This window comes from Aspergillus nomiae (assembly GCF_001204775.2).
Source record: "Aspergillus nomiae NRRL 13137 chromosome Unknown contig00507, whole genome shotgun sequence".
Lineage (NCBI taxonomy): Eukaryota > Fungi > Ascomycota > Eurotiomycetes > Eurotiales > Aspergillaceae > Aspergillus > Aspergillus nomiae.
In genome coordinates, this window is record NW_015378562.1 from 108 (window position 1) to 21,992 (window position 21,885).

Below are 21,885 nucleotides of genomic sequence, written 5' to 3' on the forward strand. Positions count from 1 at the left end.
CATGATCGTGCTTAGATTAGAAATGCTCTTCATCACTGGCATCGCTCGTAACGGAATGCTTGGGCTAACAGAGGGGATAAAAGGGAAGAAAGCAGAGAATAGATACTAGCGCTGAGATCATGTGTAATGTATGCTGGGTCAGATAACCATTTTTTGTCAACTTAGACGGTACATCTCGAATGTCGTATCTACTTAGGTTAGTAATTGTGCATGGCGAGCATGTGGATAGAGCGGTCGACTTAAAGCCAGCCGGCATACTGGTCGAGAAGCTCGTTTTTGACTCCATCTGAGCCGTGACGCACACCGAGGAGCCGGACAGTCCCGATCTTGCCACCGAAGTCGTCCTCCACCTTACTCTCCCAGTTCTCAAAGAGCTCATTTAACTTTCTAAGCACCTCCTGGTCATCGCGGATCAAGACAGCAATCGCATCATAACCTCCCGCGCCAGGAACCACACCTCCAATCACTCCGTCAATGGCTGACACCGCATCGAGCAGTTCCGTCTGTACACGCGGCTCAATGGGGACTCCCGCCTTGCGGGTCATGCTCCGAAGGTGATTGCGGGAGCGCTGGATGAGGTTGCGGACATCATTGAAGTCTTCGAGCGATTCTTGGTCAGGACTCTGAGCTAGCTGCTTGAGCTGAAGGCAGAGCCGTTCGTTGTTCGACTGGAGGGCAGCCCACAGAAGATCGGCTTCCTGCTGGTTTTGTTTTCGCCATTCGAGCACTTTCTTGACCATGGAAGGGGAATTCGAGCCGCACTCGACGTCGCACAGGACCATCTGCATACCTCGAGGAAGGCGCATCCCGAAATCCAGGCACTCTGTATCCCACGGGTTTTTAGGGTCGGCGTCCTCCACAACTGCGAACAGCCGCTCTTCAAATCCAGGTGAACCGGCGTCGCCGACGGATTCTAAAATGCTTGGGGAGAATCGACGATATAGGCAAGAGCCATAGATAGCAGCAGCCACATCAAACCCGGATCCCACTTTACCCTGAGCGGCACAGTGAGCAGCCTGTGCCAAGTTATGAAGCTTGTCACGAGCAGCTCCAAGGTCGTCCGGCTGTAGGGTGCGGTGAATGACCAGTGACGATACCAGGGCGGTTACTAGAGCCGCAGAGGAACCTAGTCCTGTCTTGTGAGCCTCATGGAGGGGAACACCGAAGTTCACGAATCTTCCAGGGGACTCGGAAGCCCTAGAAAAGGCGGTTTCGGAGTAGTAATCAGTGTCAGCCAGGATTGTCACGGAGAGGGATCCAAAGTCCTTCGAGTCGGCCACATAGCTGATATAGGTGAGAGCGTAGTTGAGAGAAGTCTCGACGAACGGATTGGTACGCCTGGAATCCTTTAGTTCTTGAGCAGTAGGGGTCGAGAACACACTCTTACCCCTCGTTCTTCTGAATCACTTTGATTCCACCTCCATTCTCGCAACGCTGTATACCGTACTCCCACACAGCATTGACAAATTGCGGCGAACGTACAACCACTACGTCTTCTTTATCCTTGTCGTCCACAGCACTTCCATCCTCGACTGTCTCCGTATCGAAACCCCCTTTCACTGAGCTGAATGATGCACCACGTCGATGGCCTCTTCTCAATTGCTGAACGATAACGTGGATCCTGGCATCAAGTGCGATTACCGTCCCCGTGTAATTGCGGTCTAAAACGAGGTAACCACCGGTAAGAAGGACCTTGCCCGGGGCGGACAAGGCGGTGCTCCCGGATGGCGGATAGGACATGACGGCGGTCGGCGATTGTTCGACCAGGAGGATCTCTTTTGTTACGGAAAATCAAACGGACTGGTTAGTCGAACTGGATCTGGCGATTACTTCACTGAATCTCAATAGTCAGTTATTACTCCATATACGTCCCAGGAGAACCTGTTGTGCGATTTTGAATAGCGTATCGGTTGCGCTAGAATTGTACGCACCAATCCGGGAAAAATCAAACTGTAAAGGGCGAACGTAGGCGAGAGATCAGCGTTATCGACAACACAGTGAGGTACCCCGGTCCCATGTAGTAATCTAGTACCTATGTCGTTTGCTTCCCGAATCGGTCAAAAGTGCCCCGCCTCGAATCGTCACCGAAGATAGGATAGAGAAGGTTGACCCTCAGAAGATTCACCAGCGCACGAAGCAAACAATACGATTATATTATGATTATTTGTGTAGAGAGATTAGTTATTCGTTTGAGAAGGAAGCTTTCCAGAGCTCGTATTATCGCTCCGCCGATTGATTTCCATGTTGTGGCTGCAGCTGATATATATTGTGGCTGAGACTGGTGTTTGTGGCTTGAGCTTTGATGTGACGCAGCTGACTAAGAGAGTTTCCCTCTCAGTCACTAACAACAACAAAACCTTCAAGCGAAGTTACACCCCTCATCGATCGTTCCATCATCATGCTATTTAATACTAGGTTGTCAGATTCTGCCCGGTATTATTGGTGGCAGTGAGCCGCCGAGAGCAAGTGTTGAAGCCTCGTTTGTTACTCCATAGGGTAACTGTTGATGCTCTGACCCATCGTATGACATATCGGCAATTTCCCGTCGGACAATTTGATCAGGTGTATGGATACTCTTTGGTACTGTTCTCCGTCCCCCGTTACCCCCGTACTTATATTCAACAAATATATTCGGAAAACAAGTGAAGAAGTACTGGCTAAGCAAGGATTCAAACAAAACCATTGGCGCTAAAGAAGGACAAGTGGCCTCTTCTGCATGGGAGTTTATCCCTTTCGTCGAATAGCATGACTGAGACTGCAATTACGTACCGTGATGGAGATGAAAGGAAAAGTTAATTCTACCGTTCTCCATCACTCCTAAGAGGGAAGAAAAAAAACTCAATGTTCGCAGTTTACTAATACCTTTTGTTTGTTCTCGAACTAGTGCTTGTATAACTATGGGCAAAAACCCTAGCCATTCAAGCACAATAAAAATATCGCCTCAGGCATCTCCGTCGGTCGCTCGGTCTTCGGATATCCGGAGCTTAGGATCCAGTCCCACTCGGGGCTTAAGACGCCAAACTCCGGAGGAGGGTCTAAAGAAAATGAGCCGGGACGCGGTGAGTCACGCTTGGCCAGACATCAGGAACTTAAGAATTCCCGCTCCTGAATCTTCCTATGGCCCCAGTGTGAACGGCCCGCCGATTGGGTCAAGTCCCCTGACGGCTTCTTATCCCGGGGTTCTAGGGCCACCTGACCTGTGGAAATAGCCTTAGGCAACTAGGGAATGACGGAGGTCGAGTTGTGGTATGGAGTACTTTTTTTGAATTTTTTTTTTTTTTGAATTTTATTTTCTCGTGTTTTCTAGTTCGCATCGGACATGTTTAGAACAAGCATAGCCATATTCCTTTTACCCTCCCGCTGGTTCCTGTCTGGGTCTTTTAAATGTAGGATTGTCTGCCCCCTGCGTCGTGTAGATACATACCCGAGGGTTATTCCTTAGAATTCCATCCAAGACGATTCGTTCCCCAAAGGTACGATCAGCTCTAGCACTACACTAACCTATTGAATCCATCAGTATCCTCAAAGGGGTCAAGTAGCGGGATCGGCACTAATCTGCTTTAGGATTGGTCAACGATTATTCTCGCCTTCTCTCAAATATCCATCCATTCCCTCTTGTCCGATCTGTCATATTTTTCGACATCTTAACGAGAAGAATTTTTCCTTCCCTCGTATCAATTCCCTTGTATATACCAGCGCGTTCCTTTGACGGCCAGTTGTCGTCAAATGAACCTGCATCCTTACTATTATTTTGATTGCAAGGTATGAACCAGATAACACATCACCAGAAGCCGGAAAGGCGGAACTAAAAGAATGGTCGCGTGACTAACATTGGAACCAGCATTGCCTCTTCTCGCTGAAGAGGACTCCTGCCAGATAAATGGTCTTCAAACCGTTTAGCCATCTCGCACGTCAGAGTTTCACCAAAGCCTTCACTCATGGCTATGCTCAGTCGGTAGTTGCGGCGTCGCAGTCTTCCTACGCGTCCTCCGCCACATTCAATCAACTCGCCAATCAACCGGCAAAGGTCTCACGGAGTGCCTTACAAAATGTATTCCAACCAAGTTCTTCCGGCGCTGGCGCCAAAGCCAGCCAGGGCGGCTCGGGCTCGGGGGACCTAGGTCTCGCGGCGTATTATGCCGCGTGGCAACACGCTCAGCAGACTGGCGATGATAGTGATTGGAAACAGTTTCAAGTGAAGCGGAAATTGGGCTGGAAACCGTCGACGCCGGAAGAAGCAGCAAAGTCCAAGGAGGATGGCTCGAATTCCCATAATTTTGACTCGCCACATATCACTAAGGCCTCTGCCAATGCCGATGTCAGCGCTCAGGTGGAGGAGGCGGTAGCTCGAGAGATTCAGATCCAAGAAGAGCAAGCCCAAGCTGAGGAGGCATCCGAAGCAAAGGATAACTCGGCCACGGAGGCATTCCCTGAACTACCAGCGGACGTGGCTGCCATCGAGGATGTCTCCACGGAACAAGCTCGTATTGCTTCCGATCAGATTATCCAGCTGGCTTTAACAAAGAAGTACACTGAGATCCCGAGTGCTTTCGAAGCACTGTTACGGGATGGCTTGACTCCCACGGTCGGTGCTTACAATGCCCTGCTGGAATCGGCTGTGCATCTTCATGGCGACACCGCTCAGGCGATCCCGAAGGCACTGGATGTTTATTCTGATATGCTCCGTCGTAGGGTAATTCCCGACGAGCAGACGTATCGGACCCTCGTCCAGCTATTTGTGGAGCGCGCACACGATGCCCTGAAGTCCAAGAAATCGCTCGAGCAGGACCGGATCCGTTACGGAGGAATGGAAGAGCCTGGCAAGTTCATGCTCCACTCGAGCGAGTTGGAACGAGCCATTCTCGACGAAGACCATTCACTCGGTATCGCTATGAAACTATTTGACACTGCCACGACAAGACACACCGATGTCGTCTTTTCGTTAGACACGTACAGCCGCCTGATTATCGCATGTGCGACGGAGGGCCAAGTTGAGAATATGATCCGCATCTATGCCCACATGGAAACCCAGAAAGTTACACCGCATGCCTCTATTTTCCCGTCGATGATCGATGCTTTCGCCTCTACTGGAGATCTGCAGAGCGCTGTCGAGTGCTACAACGAGTATAAGGCTCTCGCAATTTCAGACGATAATGGTACGTTCAGCATCGTTCAGCGTCTGGATGGCCAGGTGTACGCTGCGTTGGTCAAAGCGTATCTATCGTGTGGTAAGGAGAAGGAGGCTTTGCGCTTTTTGGAGCGGATCCGGGCCTCTTTCGATGAGGTGACAGAAAACCGAGAAATTCGGAAAGATGCTGTTGAAACCGTGATCGTTCGAGATGGCCTTGTTTCCCACTCCTTAAAATCGGGTGAGCACGATAAGGCGTTGAGTCAAGCTAAGACCCAGTTGCGCGATGGGGCCCTGGATCATGCCATGGCCGAAATCTGCATCGCCGCGGCGGATGCCGGTAACCTCAAAACGGCTTCCGAAGCATACGATTGCCTGCCTACTGATACCGCAAAACGTCATGCTCCTGCTATCTCGATGCTGGCATTGTACGTGCGTCAAGGCAACGTGTCGGCGGCTAGGCCTCTGTGGGTGATGCTAAGCACTGTGGGTCAGACAACACCGGACATGGTTCAGCCGACGGCAATGTATTCGGTGGCCTTATTGAAGAGTGGTCAGATCGAAGAAGCCTTGATCGAGGCCCGTAATATGTTTGGACGGATCCGCAACGCTTCGATCGAGAACCCTTATCTACTTAACTCTGTCCGGGAGCACATCAATGAAAGTCTTCATCTCATCGGTCGCGTACTTATTCAGACTGCTGCCGTCCTCTCACCCAAAACTGTCATGACTCTCCTTTGGTCAATGGTCGAGAACGGCGGACTGGTCTCTCCGGTCGCTGACCACGCTGTCGCCAGCCTCGGTCCTATTGCCATCCAACAGCTCAACCCCCGCGACCTATCCCTTGCTCTCCAGGTCCAGGCCGGCATGCTCGTCAACAGCTCCGCGTCTTTGGATGTTGCCCACCCGATTCGCTTTTCTCACATGCTTGACATTGCCTTGGCTACCAGGCTTCAAATGGATCCGTACACCACTCGCGTCGTCGACCAGGCGGTCGGGAAGCTATTCAACAGCCGTCCTGACATGGTAAGGAGATGGCACGACCACCTCGGGCTCACTTCCAGCCCTTCTTCGTTCATGTCCGATCGCCACTCTCCGGTCTCTGAGATGTCGACGATGACCTCTGCGCCCAGCGAAGACTCGTTCGATCCGTACGCCTATGCCACCGATTTCAAAGGGTCTGCGATGATTGCCGAACAGTTGGAAAGCACCAGCGGTCGCCCTGAGTCCCACCTCAACGATGCTTTGGCTCGGCTCCGGAACATGCGCCGCTCTGGCCGTCATCCTCGCTACATCACCTATGCCAAACTGATCACCGCTGCCGCCAAGTGTCATCGCAACGATCTGGTCCATGAAATCCTGAGCATGGCTCGCCGCGACGTCCCTCTCCTGCACCAGTATCACGCTGTCAAGTACGGTTGGGTGTCAATTCTTGACGCCATGGTAGCCTCCTGTCTTACCCTTAATGATCGCAGTCTCGCCTCCAAATATCACCAGGAACTTTCTGAACTCGGCTCCGCTCCGTCCGCCAACACCTTCGGTCTTTATATCACTACGCTCAAGGAATCGACTAAGACCTTCGACGAGGCGACCGAAGCCGTGAAGATCTTCCACCGTGCGGTCGCTGAAGGAGTTGAGCCTACCTCGTTCTTGTACAACGCCTTGATCGGAAAGCTTGGCAAAGCCCGTCGTATTGACGATTGTCTCTTGTACTTCGCCGAGATGCGTGCCCAGGGTGTGCGTCCCACCAGTGTTACCTACGGAACAATTGTGAATGCCCTTTGCCGAGTCAGCGATGAACGGTTCGCTGAGGAGATGTTTGAGGAGATGGAGTCGATGCCCAACTACAAGCCTCGCCCAGCTCCCTACAATTCCATGATTCAGTACTTCCTGAACACCAAGCGCGACCGCAGCAAGGTTCTGGCGTATTATGAGCGCATGCTCAGCCGTAATATCCAGCCCACCATGCACACTTACAAGCTGCTCATCGACGCACACGCCTCTCTAGAGCCGGTAGATATGAAGGCTGCGGAGAAAGTACTCGAGACCATCAAAGCCGCCGGACAGCAACCCGAGGCCGTGCACTATGCATCCCTCATCCATGCCCATGGCTGTGTGATGCATGACATGAAGGCTGCTCAGGAGGTTTTCAACTCAGTCGTCTCAAACAGCAAAGTGCGGCTCCAACCATGCCTGTACCAGGCCCTCCTCGAGGCCATGGTGGCCAACCACCAGGTTGCACAAACTGAGGACATTGTGAAGGATATGGCCCAGCGTAGGGTTGATATGACTGCCTACATTGCCAACACTCTTATTCAAGGGTGGGCCACTGAGGGCAACGTGAGCAAAGCCAAGGCCATCTATGATACCATTGGTGTGGACAAGCGTGAGCCTAGCACTTACGAGGCCATGACTCGTGCATTCCTCATTGCCAACGAGCGAGAGAACGCCTCTCGTATTGTGCAAGAGATGCTCTCTCGTGGATACCCGACCGCTGTCGCCAGCAAGATTGTGGATCTTGTCGGTGGCGGTGCCGCGGTCGCCGCTGCCCTGTAGGCGCTCGCGTCATCCACTGATGAACCGTTGCCTTCCACCTTTCGATTCAAGCGGGACTAAATTTGCCGTTTTATATCGAAAAGGGATAAAAGAGTATTCATTTTTAATATGTTCTCAGGGCTGGATCCCTGTCTTTGGCTGTTTCCAGCCCATTTGATCTCTGCATTGGCATTTGGGAGGCAATACCATGCCCATTTGGTGTACATTTTGCACTACATTCTGTTTATGGTTTGCATTCAGCGAGCGGATATGGCGTTCATGTAAAAAAGGGGTTATGTTTGGTTTCAGGGTTATTTACCATTTCTTATATGTTCCATAGACACTCCCAACTCTCCAGCCAGGGGAATCCTGGCTGCAATTCTTCTTGAATCTTAAGACTTCTGTGCTGTACACAGGACAGTTTTGGATAATCAATATTAGACCTATGAACTGAGTATTGTGTTTGCTTCCAACTTAAGTAGAAAACCTGTTCTGGGACGGCGACGGACTTGGTTATCGGCGTTTATCGGCCAACCCCGCGGAACAGATTAAGTCATTCAACCATGCAACGGTCACACTTCAACCCTCCTCCTTTCTGACTCCTCGTTCACTCAATTCCAATTACTTCTTCGCCGGTAGAGGACAGCCTATGCGTCCTCTTTGGTTGTCTCTTCGACTAACTTCTCTCTCCGGCGCATACAGTTCGCTCAGTGCCACCACCAAACCCCGCGACACCTATCCGCCATGAATTCAGACCACCTCGCCAGCCCTGGAGATGACCATGGGAAACACCCCAGAAAGCTAATCTGTAGGTTCTACTCGTCCAAATTTGACCGGCGTAACCACAGTTCTACAAACATAGCTACTGACACATCCCCACATTTGCCAGTTGCACCAGGTGACATCCAAGTATCAACCCCTAATGACCAAGCAACGCCTCCCCACAAGCCGGAAACCGCTACACCTGCCAATGTCGCTCGACTTGTCGCGGAGGCCCTTCGATCGGAGACCTCCACGCCCAACTCCGTTACCGAGAAACAGATTGTCTCCCACCCCGCTCGCGCGCATCAGTTCGTGACCAACCCACCGCTCACTGTCTCCCAGATGCACCCCACCAATCCGCTCCATCAATTCAATACCTGGTTCCGCGACCCGCGATTGTCTGCATCGTCAGCCCCGGAGACATGTACGTTGGCTACGGCGTCTTTGCCCTCTGGCCGGGTGAGCGCGCGCGTTGTATATCTGAAGGAGCTGGACGAGCGAGGCTGGGTAGTCTACAGCAACTGGGGCAGTCGGCAAGGGAAGGGCGCACAGGTCTTTGGTACTCAAGCAGATGGAGACAGCGTTCTGGGTGCCATGCCCGAGCCCGGCGCAGAGGATGATGGAATGCCACAAGGCAACAAATGGGCAGCCCTCACATTCAACTGGGGAACAGTTGAACGGCAGGTGCGTGTCGAAGGTCTCATTGAACCCCTTAGCCGCGAAGAGAGTGAACTGTACTGGCGGACCCGCGAACGGGGTAGCCAGATCGGCGGCTGGGCCAGCTGGCAGAGCAAGGTGCTCTGGTCCGCAGAGCCAGACAGTCTGATCGAGCGGCGGCGGAAGAGCCTGGCGCAGGATGTGTGTCCCCAGGCTATTCCGGGTGACGTGGATGAAACGGATATCGATGACGGCCGGGCGCTGCTAGAGAAGCGAGTACGGGAATTGGAAGAGAGGTTTGCCAATACGGAGGAGATCCCATTACCTCCGTTTTGGGGCGGCGTGCGTCTGGTACCGGAGTCGGTAGAGTTCTGGCAGGGACGGCGCAGTCGACTGCATGATCGCTTCCGGTATGTGAGGGTGCATGACTCGCAGAGTGACTCATATAAATGGCGGGTTGAACGACTATCGCCTTAGACTATAGTATAGACTAGATGGGTTACTATACATAACTAGTGAATAGCGATTTTGGTATTCGATCGACGAGACCTACTCTATATCCTATTTGTTGCTAACAATTGAAGTTCCTGCAGTATATTGGGCTGTCGAAATGACCAGGGATCATAGTCATCGACGGGGTCTAATAAAGAATGTTTTGAAAGTAACTAGGCTATGGCCACCTATTGTGGTTGACAGACCTCGAGACATTGGAGTATAACGTGTCTATGCTGCGATTGCTTGTCATACTGTGTACGGAGTACGCAAGACCATTATTCGGATCTAAATGAGAGGCTTCATAGGGACCGAAGCCCCCCAAAGCCCATAATTTTCCAATGACTAATAGAAAGTGAAGCGCTATCAAATATCTATTCTAATACATCAGTAGCAATTCAAAAAATAAACCCAAAACCGTATACACATACAAACCAACCCTATATCCCAAGTACCCCAAAATACTTGGCGAAACCCGCCAAGAAACAGCTACACTCACTCGCCATATCAACCATCCGTCAACGGAGTACAAACATTCCCCTTGACCTAATCAAACGCCACCAACTAAACCCCCCGGTATATAACAGAGCCAAATAAAGAAAATAAAGAAAATGTCTACACACTCCCGCTGGGTAATCCTAGCCCTAGCAAGCGGCGCATTCGCCGCCCTTAACGGCCTCTTCGCGAAACTGTACGTTTTCCCATTACCACATAACTTATACCCCCCCCAACAATAACCAGTAAGAAAGATAAGAGAATCTAACAAAAACCCAGGACAACCGATACGCAAACAGCAGCCTTCTCGAAATCTCTCCTCGCCTTCCTAAGTCTAACAGGCGATCATCCGATCCTGGAGATGTTGGTTAGGGGTGTATGATTCTCTCCCGTCCCCTTCCGTCCCTTTTATCTAAGCATTGGCCCCCTTGGGTTTCCGGGGTGGCATTCATTGTTTGACTGCTGCGTGTGTGTACTAAGTGTGGGAACAGGCTTGTCTGGGTCTTAATGTCCTCTGTAATGTGATTATGTGGGCTCTTTTTACGCGGGCCTTGACGGCTGCGCCGTCGACGGTGAAAGCGTCGATTACGAATACGGCAGCGAACTTCCTTGTTACGGCTATGCTGGGCATGTTGGTTTTCAGGGAGCAAGTGGGTGGGCTTTGGTGGGTTGGGGCTGGGATGATGGGGGGTGGGTGTGTTCTGGTTGGGATGAGGGATAATTAGATTTTCGGTTTCTTGCTTTCTTGTCTTTTTGTTTTTTTGTGCTAGTTGGGTTGGGGGAAGGGTTATTGTAGAGTATGTGTATATTGTTAAAATAGATTGGTTGAATGGCTTTATGTGACTGTTTGGATGTATGATGGAGTTCTAAGTACGTCAAGGACATATATGTATGGTTATTCTGGGACTCATAAGGATTCGAATCATACAGGTTCTATATCTATATATACATATGAACATGGACAGCGATATCACTATGGCCGTTCTTCTAGTTCCATCAGTCTATCGTTTTCGTCATCAGTGCCGCTGGAGATGCCCCTTCCTTCCTGGTGGTCAGACAAAGCGACGCGACCCGCTGGCCGCCAACGGGGCAATTTGGAGCCGACTCGTTGTATCAAGTTCCACACCCGCTCCTCCAGCGTGTCGCCAGATCGGGCACTTGTCTGGTCTCCCAGTGGGCCTTCTGAAGCCTGGGTCGCAGCAAGTGCGTGTTCCTGGGCTTCGACTTTGAACTGGTACTTCAGACAATCTTTGACAGTGACGAGGCCGGTTAAGCGGCCGCGGTGCTCCACGAGGATGACGCGCGGTCCAATCTTCTTGAAGATTTCGATCACAGTCTCCAGGGGCAGGCGCGGATGCACTGTTAGCGGTGTGTGGTCCGCGTATCTGCTGAAGTCTATGAAGCTGGAGCCGACGCTCTGTTGGATGGCATCAAATGTATCAGGAGCTAAGTGATGTGGTGATGAAGAAGATGCTCTGCGTGCTACTGAAGCTTCAGCAGCTTCTTTGGTGAACACACATCGGGCATTGGGGGCGAGTATGCCTTCCGCTCTAGCACGGTCAATGGCGTACCGTAGTTCCGTGCGGCCAATGTATCCGACAAGTGTCTTATTCGTTCGGTTGTCGACTATAGGGAAGCCTTGGAATTTATTATCGCTCAGAAGATGCTCTGCTTCACGCACAGGAAAATCGGATGCAGGAAGCGTGACAGGATCGGCCGTCATCGCGTGCGACACAGGGACGTTGAAGACATGGTCTTCCTTGTTATCGAGGAAAGGAAAGCCATTGGACCAGATCATTCGGTCCGCGATACCACCATTTCCAAAGCGGCTACTAACGGCTTTTGTGACTCCTACCACGATCTACAAGACAGGCATGTTAGTTGCGTATAAGAAGGAAGATGTTCCATAGGGATGAGCGTACCATGGTGGGGAGAATATAAGTCAAAGCTCCGGTCAATTCAAACATGATGACCGTGACTGAGATGGTCAAATGCATGATACCACTCAGGGCTGCCCCTGCGCCCAAGAAGGCATAGGTTCCTGGAGTAATACATGGCACATCCGGTTCACAGGCCGCGAAGAACGCCGATTCAGGGAACCGTTCGTGCAACGCCTGGACAAGGACCCCAACCAGACGGCCAAACGATGCTCCGATCGCCATGGATGGTACAAAAATTCCCGCAGGTACTTTGCAACCATAGGATATGATGACCAGAAATATGCGGAGAATCGTCGCGATAGCAAGCGACCCGACCAAAGGCCACCGGTTTTTGGACCTAACCTGGTAAGCAATGCTTGCGGGTCTCCTTGGAATTACTTACTCGCAAAGGCCATGGTAGTCATGACCGCCTTCACATTCCCGGAACAGGATCTCCATCATCTCTGTCATGTTAATCTTCAAGAACATGTTGGGATAGCATAGTACCGCCGTCAGCGCAGCAAGGATAACCGATTCCATAACAGCATGTTGCGAGAGGTATTTCTTGCGGAATGCTTGGACTCTAAGGTTCCACTTGATCACAAAGGCCCCGTATAATCCGCCAAACACACCAAGGAAAACGAAGAATATCAACTCAAAAAAATGCCAAGTACGGTCGTATTGCACCTGGAACATAACCAGCTGTCCAGTCCTGAAGGGATTCATCGCCTGGGACATGTTAGCACTTGGCAGTTGATTACATGGTGGGTACTAACCGCCAACACGCCAATCGCTACCAAGCGCAAAAGTAGCTGCGCCATAGTGTTTTAAGTGGGAAATATGATGCCATTTCCTATAAACAATCAGTATCCGGTCTGAGCAATAAACCTATATGTCCGTACCTCGAGGGAAAAAAGCACTCCTCCAATGGGACTGCCGAATGCGACAGCCACGCCAGCCGCGGCTGTGGCTGTCAAGACCTCTCTAGTCTTTGACGCACTCTGTTTATATTTGCTGAAAAGCCGCGAGATGACATTCCCCGCACAAACGGCAAAGTGGACACTAGGACCCTCTTTACCCACAGAGAGGCCGGAGGCGATGGCCAACGGCAACGCAATGGACTTTATCAAAAGAGTCCATGCACCCAAGAAGCCTTTCATAACAAAACCAGCTATAATGCATTTTATTTCGGAGATACCGGAACCAGCGGCATAGGGGGCGAACGATTTGACTAGACTCGCAGCAATCAAGGCAAATAGCATCTGTCTGGGGCTTAGCAACAACCTCTGCAAATCCCGGAGCATGGATAGCGTACCGCATAGCAGATATAAATGACATAATTCAAGAGCCACCAAGAAGTCCACGTCTTCCATTCGGGACAACCTAAAAACTTGTGAGCCCCAACACATTATCTAGTAAGGCAGCAGTCGCGACATACCTCCCTCCGCGCCCCAGCAACAGAATGATTCATTGAGGTAGAATGCTGTCGTACAATGGCCGAGCTTGATATCCGACAACCACTCGGTGATTATGTTTAAGAAGGCCGAGATAAACCCAATCACGGCGCCAACAATCGTGATAACTAGCCAAGCTTGCCCAGCATCGTAGGACTCGCGCACTTTGCGTCTCCACCCAAAAGCGCCTTCTTGATCCCAGAAACCAAACCCATTTCGCCGCTTTGCTCTCCGTCGCGCTTGCTCGTGCACCGCATCCTGAACCCAGTCGATAGTTGTGAAATCCTCATATCGTTTGATCTCGCTGATTTCTTCTGTGATTGCGGTGGAGTGACCGTTGGCTGGTTGTCGGGCGCTCGAGGACGTGGATAAGCCTGATAGCCTCCTCCAATTCCGACGCTCAGATAGTACTGAGGGTGAACGCGGGGAGGTTGATGAGTCAGGCATTGAGCTCATACCATGGACTGGATGTGCGATGGGAGCATAGTCAAAGGCAACCGAGAAGAGTAAGTGGTAGAGCTGTTCCTCTCGGAGTATGACGACTGATTGATTGATAGTAGCTTCATTATCGAGGGAGAGCCGCGTGGCCACGTGAGGGAGCAAGCTAAATGATTTCCCGCCTTTCGGCAGTTCAGAACAAAGGAACAATATTCTGATAATTCCTATGCAATTATTTTAATTTGAAGCAATGAAAAGTGTTGTAAACTATCTATAAAGAAGATTGATTGGGAGAATTCAGAGAAAGCAAAAATATAACAACAGCTCGCCAGTTGTAGTCGATCTGCGGTGTTGGATCAAACTAGATAACTAAATGCGTATTTTATTGGCACTGACGCCACGCGCTATATGGATTTCCACGCCGCACGCGCCAGGCTCAGTTGCTTAACACGTCCTACCCACTTCAAATAATTGTCAGGTTTCTAGATCAACACAGGAACGGCTGAGACTCACACCTTGCAGCACCGACTTCGTTTCCCTTCGCATTATCCAAGAAAACTTTCCCTTTCCCTATCCTAGATTTACACTCGGCGCGACCCACGATGCCTCCCAAGGAGAAGCCCACTCCGGACTCTGCGCACTCCCATGAGATCACCGGCCAGAGCGCTCTTCCTAGTACGCGGAATGCACCCATCATAATGGATATCGCCGGTTGACTGGTTCTGCAGTTTCGCGGATAAAGAAAATCATCCAATTAGACGAGGATATAGTACAATGCTCAAGCAACGCTACGTTTGTGATCGCGATGGCTACAGTGCGTGATGCTCTTGTCGCAGCCTTTTACTCCATCCCCGTCACTGACTGGCCTAGGAAATGTTCATCCAATATCTCACAGAACAAGGGCATAATGTCGTCAAATCCGAACGAAAACCACGAAAGCTCATCCAATACAAAGATCTAGGTCAGTCGCAAACGGCGTTTTCCAGCATCATACGGTGGACTGATGTATAACCCTCATAGCTACGGCGGTTTCGCGAATCGATAATCTAGAATTCCTCTCCGACGTTATCCCCAAGACGACCACCTATAAACAATTCAAGGAAAAGAAGGCGAAGGAAGCCATCAGAGAAGCCGAGATCGAGAAAGGACAGCGCACACTGAATGGAACTGTACCACATGCCAATGGGGAATCAGAGCATCAGGAAGAACTACAAGCTATAGAAGAAAAGCCATTAAAGAGCCCTCGGACGCCGGTGGTCATGCATGCGACTGGAGCAGTGAGCACGCTGGTGGTCGATCGGACTGTTGACAACCAGAGCAAGGGAGAGGACGGGGATGTGGAAATGGTTGACCAGTAAATTGATCCTCTATAACGTTCCAATATCAACCGAGGGAGTTGCATGTATGGGGAGTTCTGGGTTTGGGTGCTTCTTTTGTTGGCAAAAAGATCGTGTTATGGTCCGGTCACTTTTGCATTTGGGTTAATTGGGAATGGACGGAACGGGAAATCACGGGCAGAATGGTCTCCGTCAGCTTGGAAACAAGTTGTTGTTGGGGTTACCTTTATATATCAAAATTAGAGTAATGGGAAAAGCTATAAATGAATTAAATTCGAGTGCAAATAAAGTAATCCAATTGTCCAGGTTATGATATCAATTTCGAATTGCTTCGCCATTACCGAGTACCAATTGTAATTGTATTGATCGATAGTGTAGAAAATAAGGTGAGTGTCCGGAGTGTGACCCAATCAGCCAATGAGGCGCCCCGTGATTCCGAAGCGAAAGCTCTGGTTCGACTTTCCGTATGCCGCGCCTCCGACTTCAACCTCCAACATCTGGAAAATCCTCCCTCGTCCACCTTGACTCCCCCCTCCACCCCCCTCAAACGGTCGTCCGTCTTTGCAATTGACTGCAATTGCTTTGCCCGCCATGTCTCTCTCCTCCGCTTCCAGCACTCTGTTGCGCGCTTGCGCCCGCCAACAGCTGCCCACTTCTCGCGCTGCCATCGCCTCCTGCCAGCAGCGGAGGGGAGTCGCTGATGCGTCCAAGTCGTCCTTCGAGAGCCCTTTCACCAGCGCCAAGGAATCCTCGACCTACAAGATCCCTGACTTCAGCAAATATGCCTCCAAGAAGCCCCCACGCTCCAACCAGGTCTTCTCTTACTTCATGGCCGGTTCCCTCGGTCTTGCCTCTGCTGTTGGTGCCAAGGCTACTGTTCAGGGTAGGTCTTCCCTGGGCTATCGATTGAAATGGAAGAGTGCAAGATATCAGGATAGCGAATTGAGATAGCCGGGTTATGGGGATAATTGGCGGATTGGATCGGCTTATCATTTGGAGCATGTGGCTGATGACAACTTCACCAACAGACTTCCTGGTCAACATGTCCGCCTCTGCCGATGTCCTCGCTCAGGCTAAGGTTGAAATCGGCCTTGCTACCATTCCTGAGGGCAAGAACGTATGTTTCGATTATCCCTACGAAGCCGTTTGTTGTGATGCATGATTGGCTGACCTGATATCAAACAGGTCATCATCAAGTGGCGTGGAAAGCCCGTCTTCATCCGTCACCGTACCCAGGATGAGATCAACGAGGCCAACTCCATTGAGTGGCAAACTCTCCGTGATCCCCAGGCTGATGAGGACCGTGTTCAGAAGCCCGAGTGGCTTGTCATGCTTGGTATGTCATATGAGCTAGCCCGATTTCATATATTCCTTTGCGATATCTAATACCCTTCCCCACTTCAGGTGTCTGCACCCACCTTGGTTGTGTCCCTATCGGTGAATCCGGTGACTATGGCGGCTGGTTCTGCCCCTGCCACGGTTCTCACTACGACATCTCCGGCCGTATCAGGAAGGGTCCTGCCCCTCTGAACCTCGAGGTTCCTCAGTACAGCTTCCCCGATGAGGAAACCCTCGTCATTGGTTAAACGAATCAAACGATGCCAATTCGAGCGAACGGTTCATCCGACGGACGGGAAATGACGTTGAAGGGGATGAGAGAGTGAAGGTTTGTAACTGCACTTTAGATGAAACTCTTTGTCTTGTCAAGATTAAGGAGACCTTGTTTTAATATGGATCGATTAGAAAAACTGAGCCTTGTGTTTCTATTACTTTCAACAACTACCCTGTCCGCTTTTCGCTCCTAGAGCCTGTACCACTCGTTGTCTACGGGGGGTGCACCCCTTCGTTCCCGGGTATAGAACTTTCTGTTATTGGCCGTTTTCCCGTCTCTCTGCTCTTCTTGTTCTTTTAATATCTTAAAGGGATTGAGCGGAGTAATGGTGAAGACGGGAGACGGTCGACATATAGATGTATACCTTTTGTATGTCGGTTACTTGTATCTACATAGTCTTTTCCTAGGTATATTCACATGCGATTCCTTTTGTCCGTTCATACCATCGTGCATGATCTTAGGCATACTAGGCGTGATTTATCAGCAATCAGGAAGCAACACGGGTATTGGAGAAGGAGAAACAGTATATAACGGTAAGATGCAAGCCCAAAGGTAACGAAATCCAGACTTGGACTGAAATCGCCAAGATACAACGGCCGTATCCAAAATAGGGCAAAACAGCATAATAATGCTGCTGCTAGGTACAGGCCGAATCGAAAACTAGCGGTGAACAGCCGCCAGCTCATCGATATCTTATGCATATTAATTTTTTGAAAGAGCGGCCCAATGCTCAGGTTGCGAATTCCAAAATAGGGTAATGGTAACAGGTAATCATTCATTCAAGACTATGTTACACAAATGCTCTATGTGAATATCTATACCACATTTATACACAGCATTTTCAAACAAATTAATGGCACGCTAATTACAATGGCTCATCTAGCCTGACATGCCTGCACGCGGTCATTTCACCGCGGCCGGATAAGAGCAATCACTAGACCCATGATAGCTGCGCCAGCAGCCGCACTCTGGAGAGCGAGGGACGACAGGTCCCGTTGGGTGATGACTAGGTTGCGATCACTGAAAAGATCGCTGATATACTGACGCCAGGATTCAACGGAGGTAGGAGGGGGGAAACGCGAGACTTGAGATTTGGCGGATTCGAAAAGGTCGTTCAGGGTGTTCTGGTTGTCGGGTGTTGTTGTCGTGTCGGGTACGGGAGTCGCTGACTCGGGGACGTCTGGTACTTCGGCCGAGACTGCGTTGGAGGCTATTCCTTCAGCAGCTGGAGATGGTGCAGCTGCGACGATAGGAGCGGATGAGTCTGTGGCAAGGAGTGCGGCGGGAGTCTGCTGAGTGGCATTGACAGGAGCCAGGATCTCAACGTGGTTCATGACCTTTTCCTTCTCAATGGCTTCAATAACCTTCTCCTCAAATCCCTTGACTAGCCTCTTCCGGCGCCATGGTTCCACGGCGATCTGGAAGATCAGGAAGAGAAGAACGTTCACACCCATGAGACCCCAGGTACCCCAGGTACTCATGCGGCGGATCTTGTCAGACCAGACTTGTTCCTCGTGGTACCGAGACAATATGCTTTTGTTCAATTGCGCGGCAGCTTCCTCGGACTCGCGTTCTGCTACTGATAGAGCTTCCTGAGCGTCGTTTTCGGCTACTTCGTTGGTGTGATCGTTACGGTAGAGGTGGGTGAACCGTTCCAGGTCTGCTGCTGACCAGGCATGTTTCCGCTGGAGAAGTTCGTTGACTTCACGCTGTGAAGTTGATCGATTGTTGATGGCAGCTGCATATGCATCTTTGGCTTCACGGACTCGCAGGCGGGCAGCTCGGAGTCGCTCCTCTGTTGAAGGAATTGGCGGTCAGCAAAGACAGTCAACTTCCCCGGGCTGAAGAGTATGAGTAGATTTGTTTCATACCTTGACTGTGTATATCTTTCTTAAGTGCTTCAATGGATGAATAACCAGTCAGATCATTCAATCGCTGGCCTGCCACGAAAATGTTGGATTGAAGGTTATCCATCATGGTAGTAAATTGTTTGGAAACCTGGGACCTGCGGTTCTCCAAATACGATGGCAGGCCACTGCTCTCAGTTCCCTGGAATTTCGCATCATCCCTAGCCTCCTGTTGCTGAACCTGTTCAGTCTCATTCCCCTCCTTGGCAGACGGGGGAGGCTCCAAGCTCCCCGCTCCGAGATAAATTGTTGAGCTCCGCTCGGACGAGCCTGTAGCAGGCTGGTCCTTGTCCGCCGGCTGCTCAACAGTCTTTCCATCTTTCAACTTTTCAGTCTCATTTGATGAGTACAGCGCAAACTGCGACCGAAATTGACATTGTACGCAAATCGAAAACTGCCGCCGTGAGCCAGCTGGTAGAGGCTTCGGGCCAACGGCGGAATGAAGAGGTGATCGGACCGGACGAGATGTTCTTGTGAAGGTGACGGTTGATCGGAGGGACTGCCTGAGCAGCAATGGCATGGACTGCATGGCCGGTTTAAAGGGCCACGAGAACCTGTCCAGATGCTGGTTCTTTTGTTGAATTGCAGTGTCGGGTGAGTTGTAAGGCTACTGGTTGGGAAGTGGATGCCGAAGGAAAGGCGGGAAAGTCGGCGGCATCGAATCGCCCGCGGTTTTCTTCCGGTTTCTGATAAGAGTCACGATAAGTGATTTTGTACAGTACCATCATGCAATTTATCTGGGTAGATAGAGATTACTACAGAACTGTACACAGTATTCACATGTAAAGGCTCATAAAGATTCTTTTGGGGAATCTACTTCAGGTCATCTGTATGATTTAGGGTAGTTATTACTCGGTTCAAGATAAAGTGTACATTTGAAGCTAGAGTGACATTAAGGATTTCTGTTGTTCTTCGAAATTCTGATAGTATTCTTTCCTCGTGCCGCTAACATTAAAGACGTAAATAATTCCATACAGATGATAGTCTCATAACCCATAACTTTAGAGAGGTACAAACAATTACAAAAGGTCAAATGGCAACTGAAGCAGCCCTTGCACACAGCAGCGGCCCAGATAAGGGACGGGTAGACATTGATAGGAAGGACTTTCACGCATGGCTGAATCAGTCCTGAACCTTATGGTCACCCTTCACGGCTTCGGCATACGTGGGTGGTGGCCGCGAATCACCATGTGTTTGATCGCTGCTGCTGCCGGTCGCGGGATCATTCTGGGGCTTAGGGGCAGACTGTGATTGTTCTTGCGGCGGATGTGTCGCTGTAGTTGGTGCCACAGTACCGTAGCCTCTCTGGGACGGGTGCTGGATCTGTTGATGGGAAACGTAGTAGTATGTCACATGGCCATTTTCGACGTCCCTTCGATGAGCACCCCCAGGAACTGGTTCGTAAAATGGATCATCGGGATCCTGCTCTGGATATTTGAGAATGATATACCAAGCATGTAGTAGGCCCGGCACATAGCCGAGACAACAAAGGGCAAGGTTGATGATCGAGTCTGCTGTACAAATGCCTACTTTAATCCATACTGCGCAACGTTAGCAGGGTATGTCAAGAGCAAGTGTTTGGCAGTGGTGGTGCCTAAGTCAGAGGGGCATTAACTAGTACATACCTGAAACCGGTGGGAAGAATATCGCGAGGATCGCCAGGAAGATGTCCGAGCCGCACATTATTTCTTAGGTATATTTGGTGCTGCTTGAATAGACCGGCTCTCATGCAAAAACTTATATAGGGACGCACACAGTGTATTCTATGACTGGTATACCAGACCAAGTAGACGTTGATAATGGCTTGTAGAGGTTGTGATGACGACAGCGGAAATCCAATGGGTTGATGCCTACCTTCTGTGGCTGTTCGGGTCAGATGACGTCGTTATGGTCACCTGACCTCTATCGGGGAGTGTTGATTTGAATCAAATCGCTGAGGCTGAAGACGCTTGATACTAGAGGTGGTGTTGAAGATTTTGGAATTCTACTCTTTGATTGTAATTTAAAAATAGTGTTCTACGCTGGTGATTGAGTGAAGGGCTTTCGTGGATGGTTGTTTGCCTTTTGGTACAGATGATTGTGAAGTCCTCAAGTATATATACATCTTCCACAGCCTATTAGGTATAATGCTTTATTAGTTTCTCTCCCACCACAAAATCGACTTATTTCCAGGATTTAGACATCACCTGTACCCTTCACAATACGATGGACAAACACCTTGAAATTACATTTAGGGTTATGATATCTTTATTGCACCATATATACTTTATGATCAGTGCAAAACTTTCTTCGTCGCATTGACTTCAATAAGCTGGCCCACACTCGCTCAATCAGTCTAGAGGAGTCTTCTAGTAGTTAGGTACCCATCTATAGCCGTGCACACTATGTATGATAAAATGTGAACCCTGAAATATCAGATGGATGCTGTTCTAAGTTTACACTTACAGTAGATGTTACTAAGCAATGGCATAGGTAGTTAACTAACTACATAAATATGTGTATTAAGGCGGATTACCGGCGGTACGAGATCATACCCGAAAAAAAAGAGAACAGAAACTAAAATCCGCGCGACGTCAGGTGCTGGACGGTTCGATTGAGTCTTGGTTGAATTGAAAAGGCTCCACTTAGATAGTTTGGTGGCTGTGGAGTTACTGGAGTATCCCGGAGCATTTGTGCAGTTCATTTCCGTCCGAGGCATCGTACCTTAATTTTGATATTCAAGGGCTGTGCTCCTCACATCCGACAGACTCGCCCTTACATGTCCCAAATGAATTTTCCGAGGTAAGGAATGTCTCTGTGACACCTGTACTGTATTGCTCCTGGACCAATATATTGATCGACAAATTAAAATTGTATATTTTTTTCTCGCAACAGTCGCTAGGAAACACATAGAGGGAGGTAACTGTATAAATGTATACTACATAAAAAGTTATGTAAATACTAAGTCCCAGACTAAAAGAGGTGTCTGACCATGCAGAAACATGATGTTGGCTCTCGTATGCCAAGTCACTCACGAGGCGAAGAGTACAGAGGTGATTCGTACCCGCAGTGTTAATCGTGTATACACAGTAGTCTCACAATGGTCGATGTCTGAAAGACTGGCATTATAATACAAGAGTTGTTGGTCCCTTCTTTTTCTCCGTGGCAAA

At 50.0% G+C, this 21,885-nt stretch overlaps 9 protein-coding genes across 9 annotated transcripts; 5 read left to right on the forward strand and 4 right to left on the reverse strand.

Moving 5' to 3' along the window:
* Positions 1-239: 239 nt before the first annotated feature.
* On the reverse strand, positions 240-1,740 carry erg8 (phosphomevalonate kinase; the record flags this gene model as incomplete). Its single annotated transcript, XM_015555705.1, has 2 exons — positions 240-1,338; positions 1,388-1,740. The coding sequence occupies 2 exons, from the start codon at positions 1,738-1,740 to the stop codon at positions 240-242; spliced, it is 1,452 nt and encodes a 483-aa protein (XP_015401936.1).
* Positions 1,741-3,880: 2,140 nt separating this feature from the next.
* Positions 3,881-7,684, forward strand: ANOM_010450 (pentatricopeptide repeat protein; the record flags this gene model as incomplete). Its single annotated transcript, XM_015555706.1, has 1 exon — positions 3,881-7,684. One exon carries the CDS (start codon positions 3,881-3,883, stop codon positions 7,682-7,684), a length of 3,804 nt encoding a protein of 1,267 aa, XP_015401942.1.
* Positions 7,685-8,407: 723 nt separating this feature from the next.
* ANOM_010451 (pyridoxamine-phosphate oxidase PDX3) lies at positions 8,408-9,559 on the forward strand (the record flags this gene model as incomplete). Its single annotated transcript, XM_015555707.1, has 1 exon — positions 8,408-9,559. One exon carries the CDS (start codon positions 8,408-8,410, stop codon positions 9,557-9,559), a length of 1,152 nt encoding a protein of 383 aa, XP_015401941.1.
* A 626-nt stretch (positions 9,560-10,185) lies between these two features.
* On the forward strand, positions 10,186-10,794 carry ANOM_010452 (uncharacterized protein; the record flags this gene model as incomplete). The annotated part of the gene is made up of 3 exons (XM_015555708.1): positions 10,186-10,265; positions 10,349-10,445; positions 10,561-10,794. The coding sequence occupies 3 exons, from the start codon at positions 10,186-10,188 to the stop codon at positions 10,792-10,794; spliced, it is 411 nt and encodes a 136-aa protein (XP_015401944.1).
* A 248-nt stretch (positions 10,795-11,042) lies between these two features.
* Positions 11,043-13,889, reverse strand: ANOM_010453 (chloride channel protein; the record flags this gene model as incomplete). Its single annotated transcript, XM_015555709.1, has 6 exons — positions 11,043-11,930; positions 11,992-12,346; positions 12,392-12,717; positions 12,891-13,250; positions 13,304-13,371; positions 13,427-13,889. 6 exons carry the CDS (start codon positions 13,887-13,889, stop codon positions 11,043-11,045), a joined length of 2,460 nt encoding a protein of 819 aa, XP_015401943.1.
* Positions 13,890-14,333: 444 nt separating this feature from the next.
* Positions 14,334-15,238, forward strand: ANOM_010454 (histone-fold domain-containing protein; the record flags this gene model as incomplete). Its single annotated transcript, XM_015555710.1, has 4 exons — positions 14,334-14,555; positions 14,609-14,694; positions 14,751-14,841; positions 14,901-15,238. Exons 1-4 carry the CDS (start codon positions 14,483-14,485, stop codon positions 15,236-15,238), a joined length of 588 nt encoding a protein of 195 aa, XP_015401938.1. The 5' UTR covers positions 14,334-14,482.
* A 520-nt stretch (positions 15,239-15,758) lies between these two features.
* On the forward strand, positions 15,759-17,091 carry rip1 (ubiquinol--cytochrome-c reductase catalytic subunit RIP1; the record flags this gene model as incomplete). The annotated part of the gene is made up of 4 exons (XM_015555711.1): positions 15,759-16,100; positions 16,246-16,334; positions 16,403-16,553; positions 16,622-17,091. Coding segments are annotated over 4 exons (744 nt in total), but the record flags the coding sequence as incomplete, so codon positions are not given.
* Positions 17,092-17,737: 646 nt separating this feature from the next.
* she9 (putative mitochondrion biogenesis protein (She9)) lies at positions 17,738-19,265 on the reverse strand (the record flags this gene model as incomplete). Its single annotated transcript, XM_015555712.1, has 2 exons — positions 17,738-18,624; positions 18,701-19,265. The coding sequence occupies 2 exons, from the start codon at positions 19,263-19,265 to the stop codon at positions 17,738-17,740; spliced, it is 1,452 nt and encodes a 483-aa protein (XP_015401940.1).
* Positions 19,266-19,858: 593 nt separating this feature from the next.
* On the reverse strand, positions 19,859-20,419 carry ANOM_010457 (putative stress response RCI peptide; the record flags this gene model as incomplete). The annotated part of the gene is made up of 2 exons (XM_015555713.1): positions 19,859-20,277; positions 20,362-20,419. 2 exons carry the CDS (start codon positions 20,417-20,419, stop codon positions 19,859-19,861), a joined length of 477 nt encoding a protein of 158 aa, XP_015401939.1.
* Between the last annotated feature and the right edge of the window lie 1,466 nt (positions 20,420-21,885).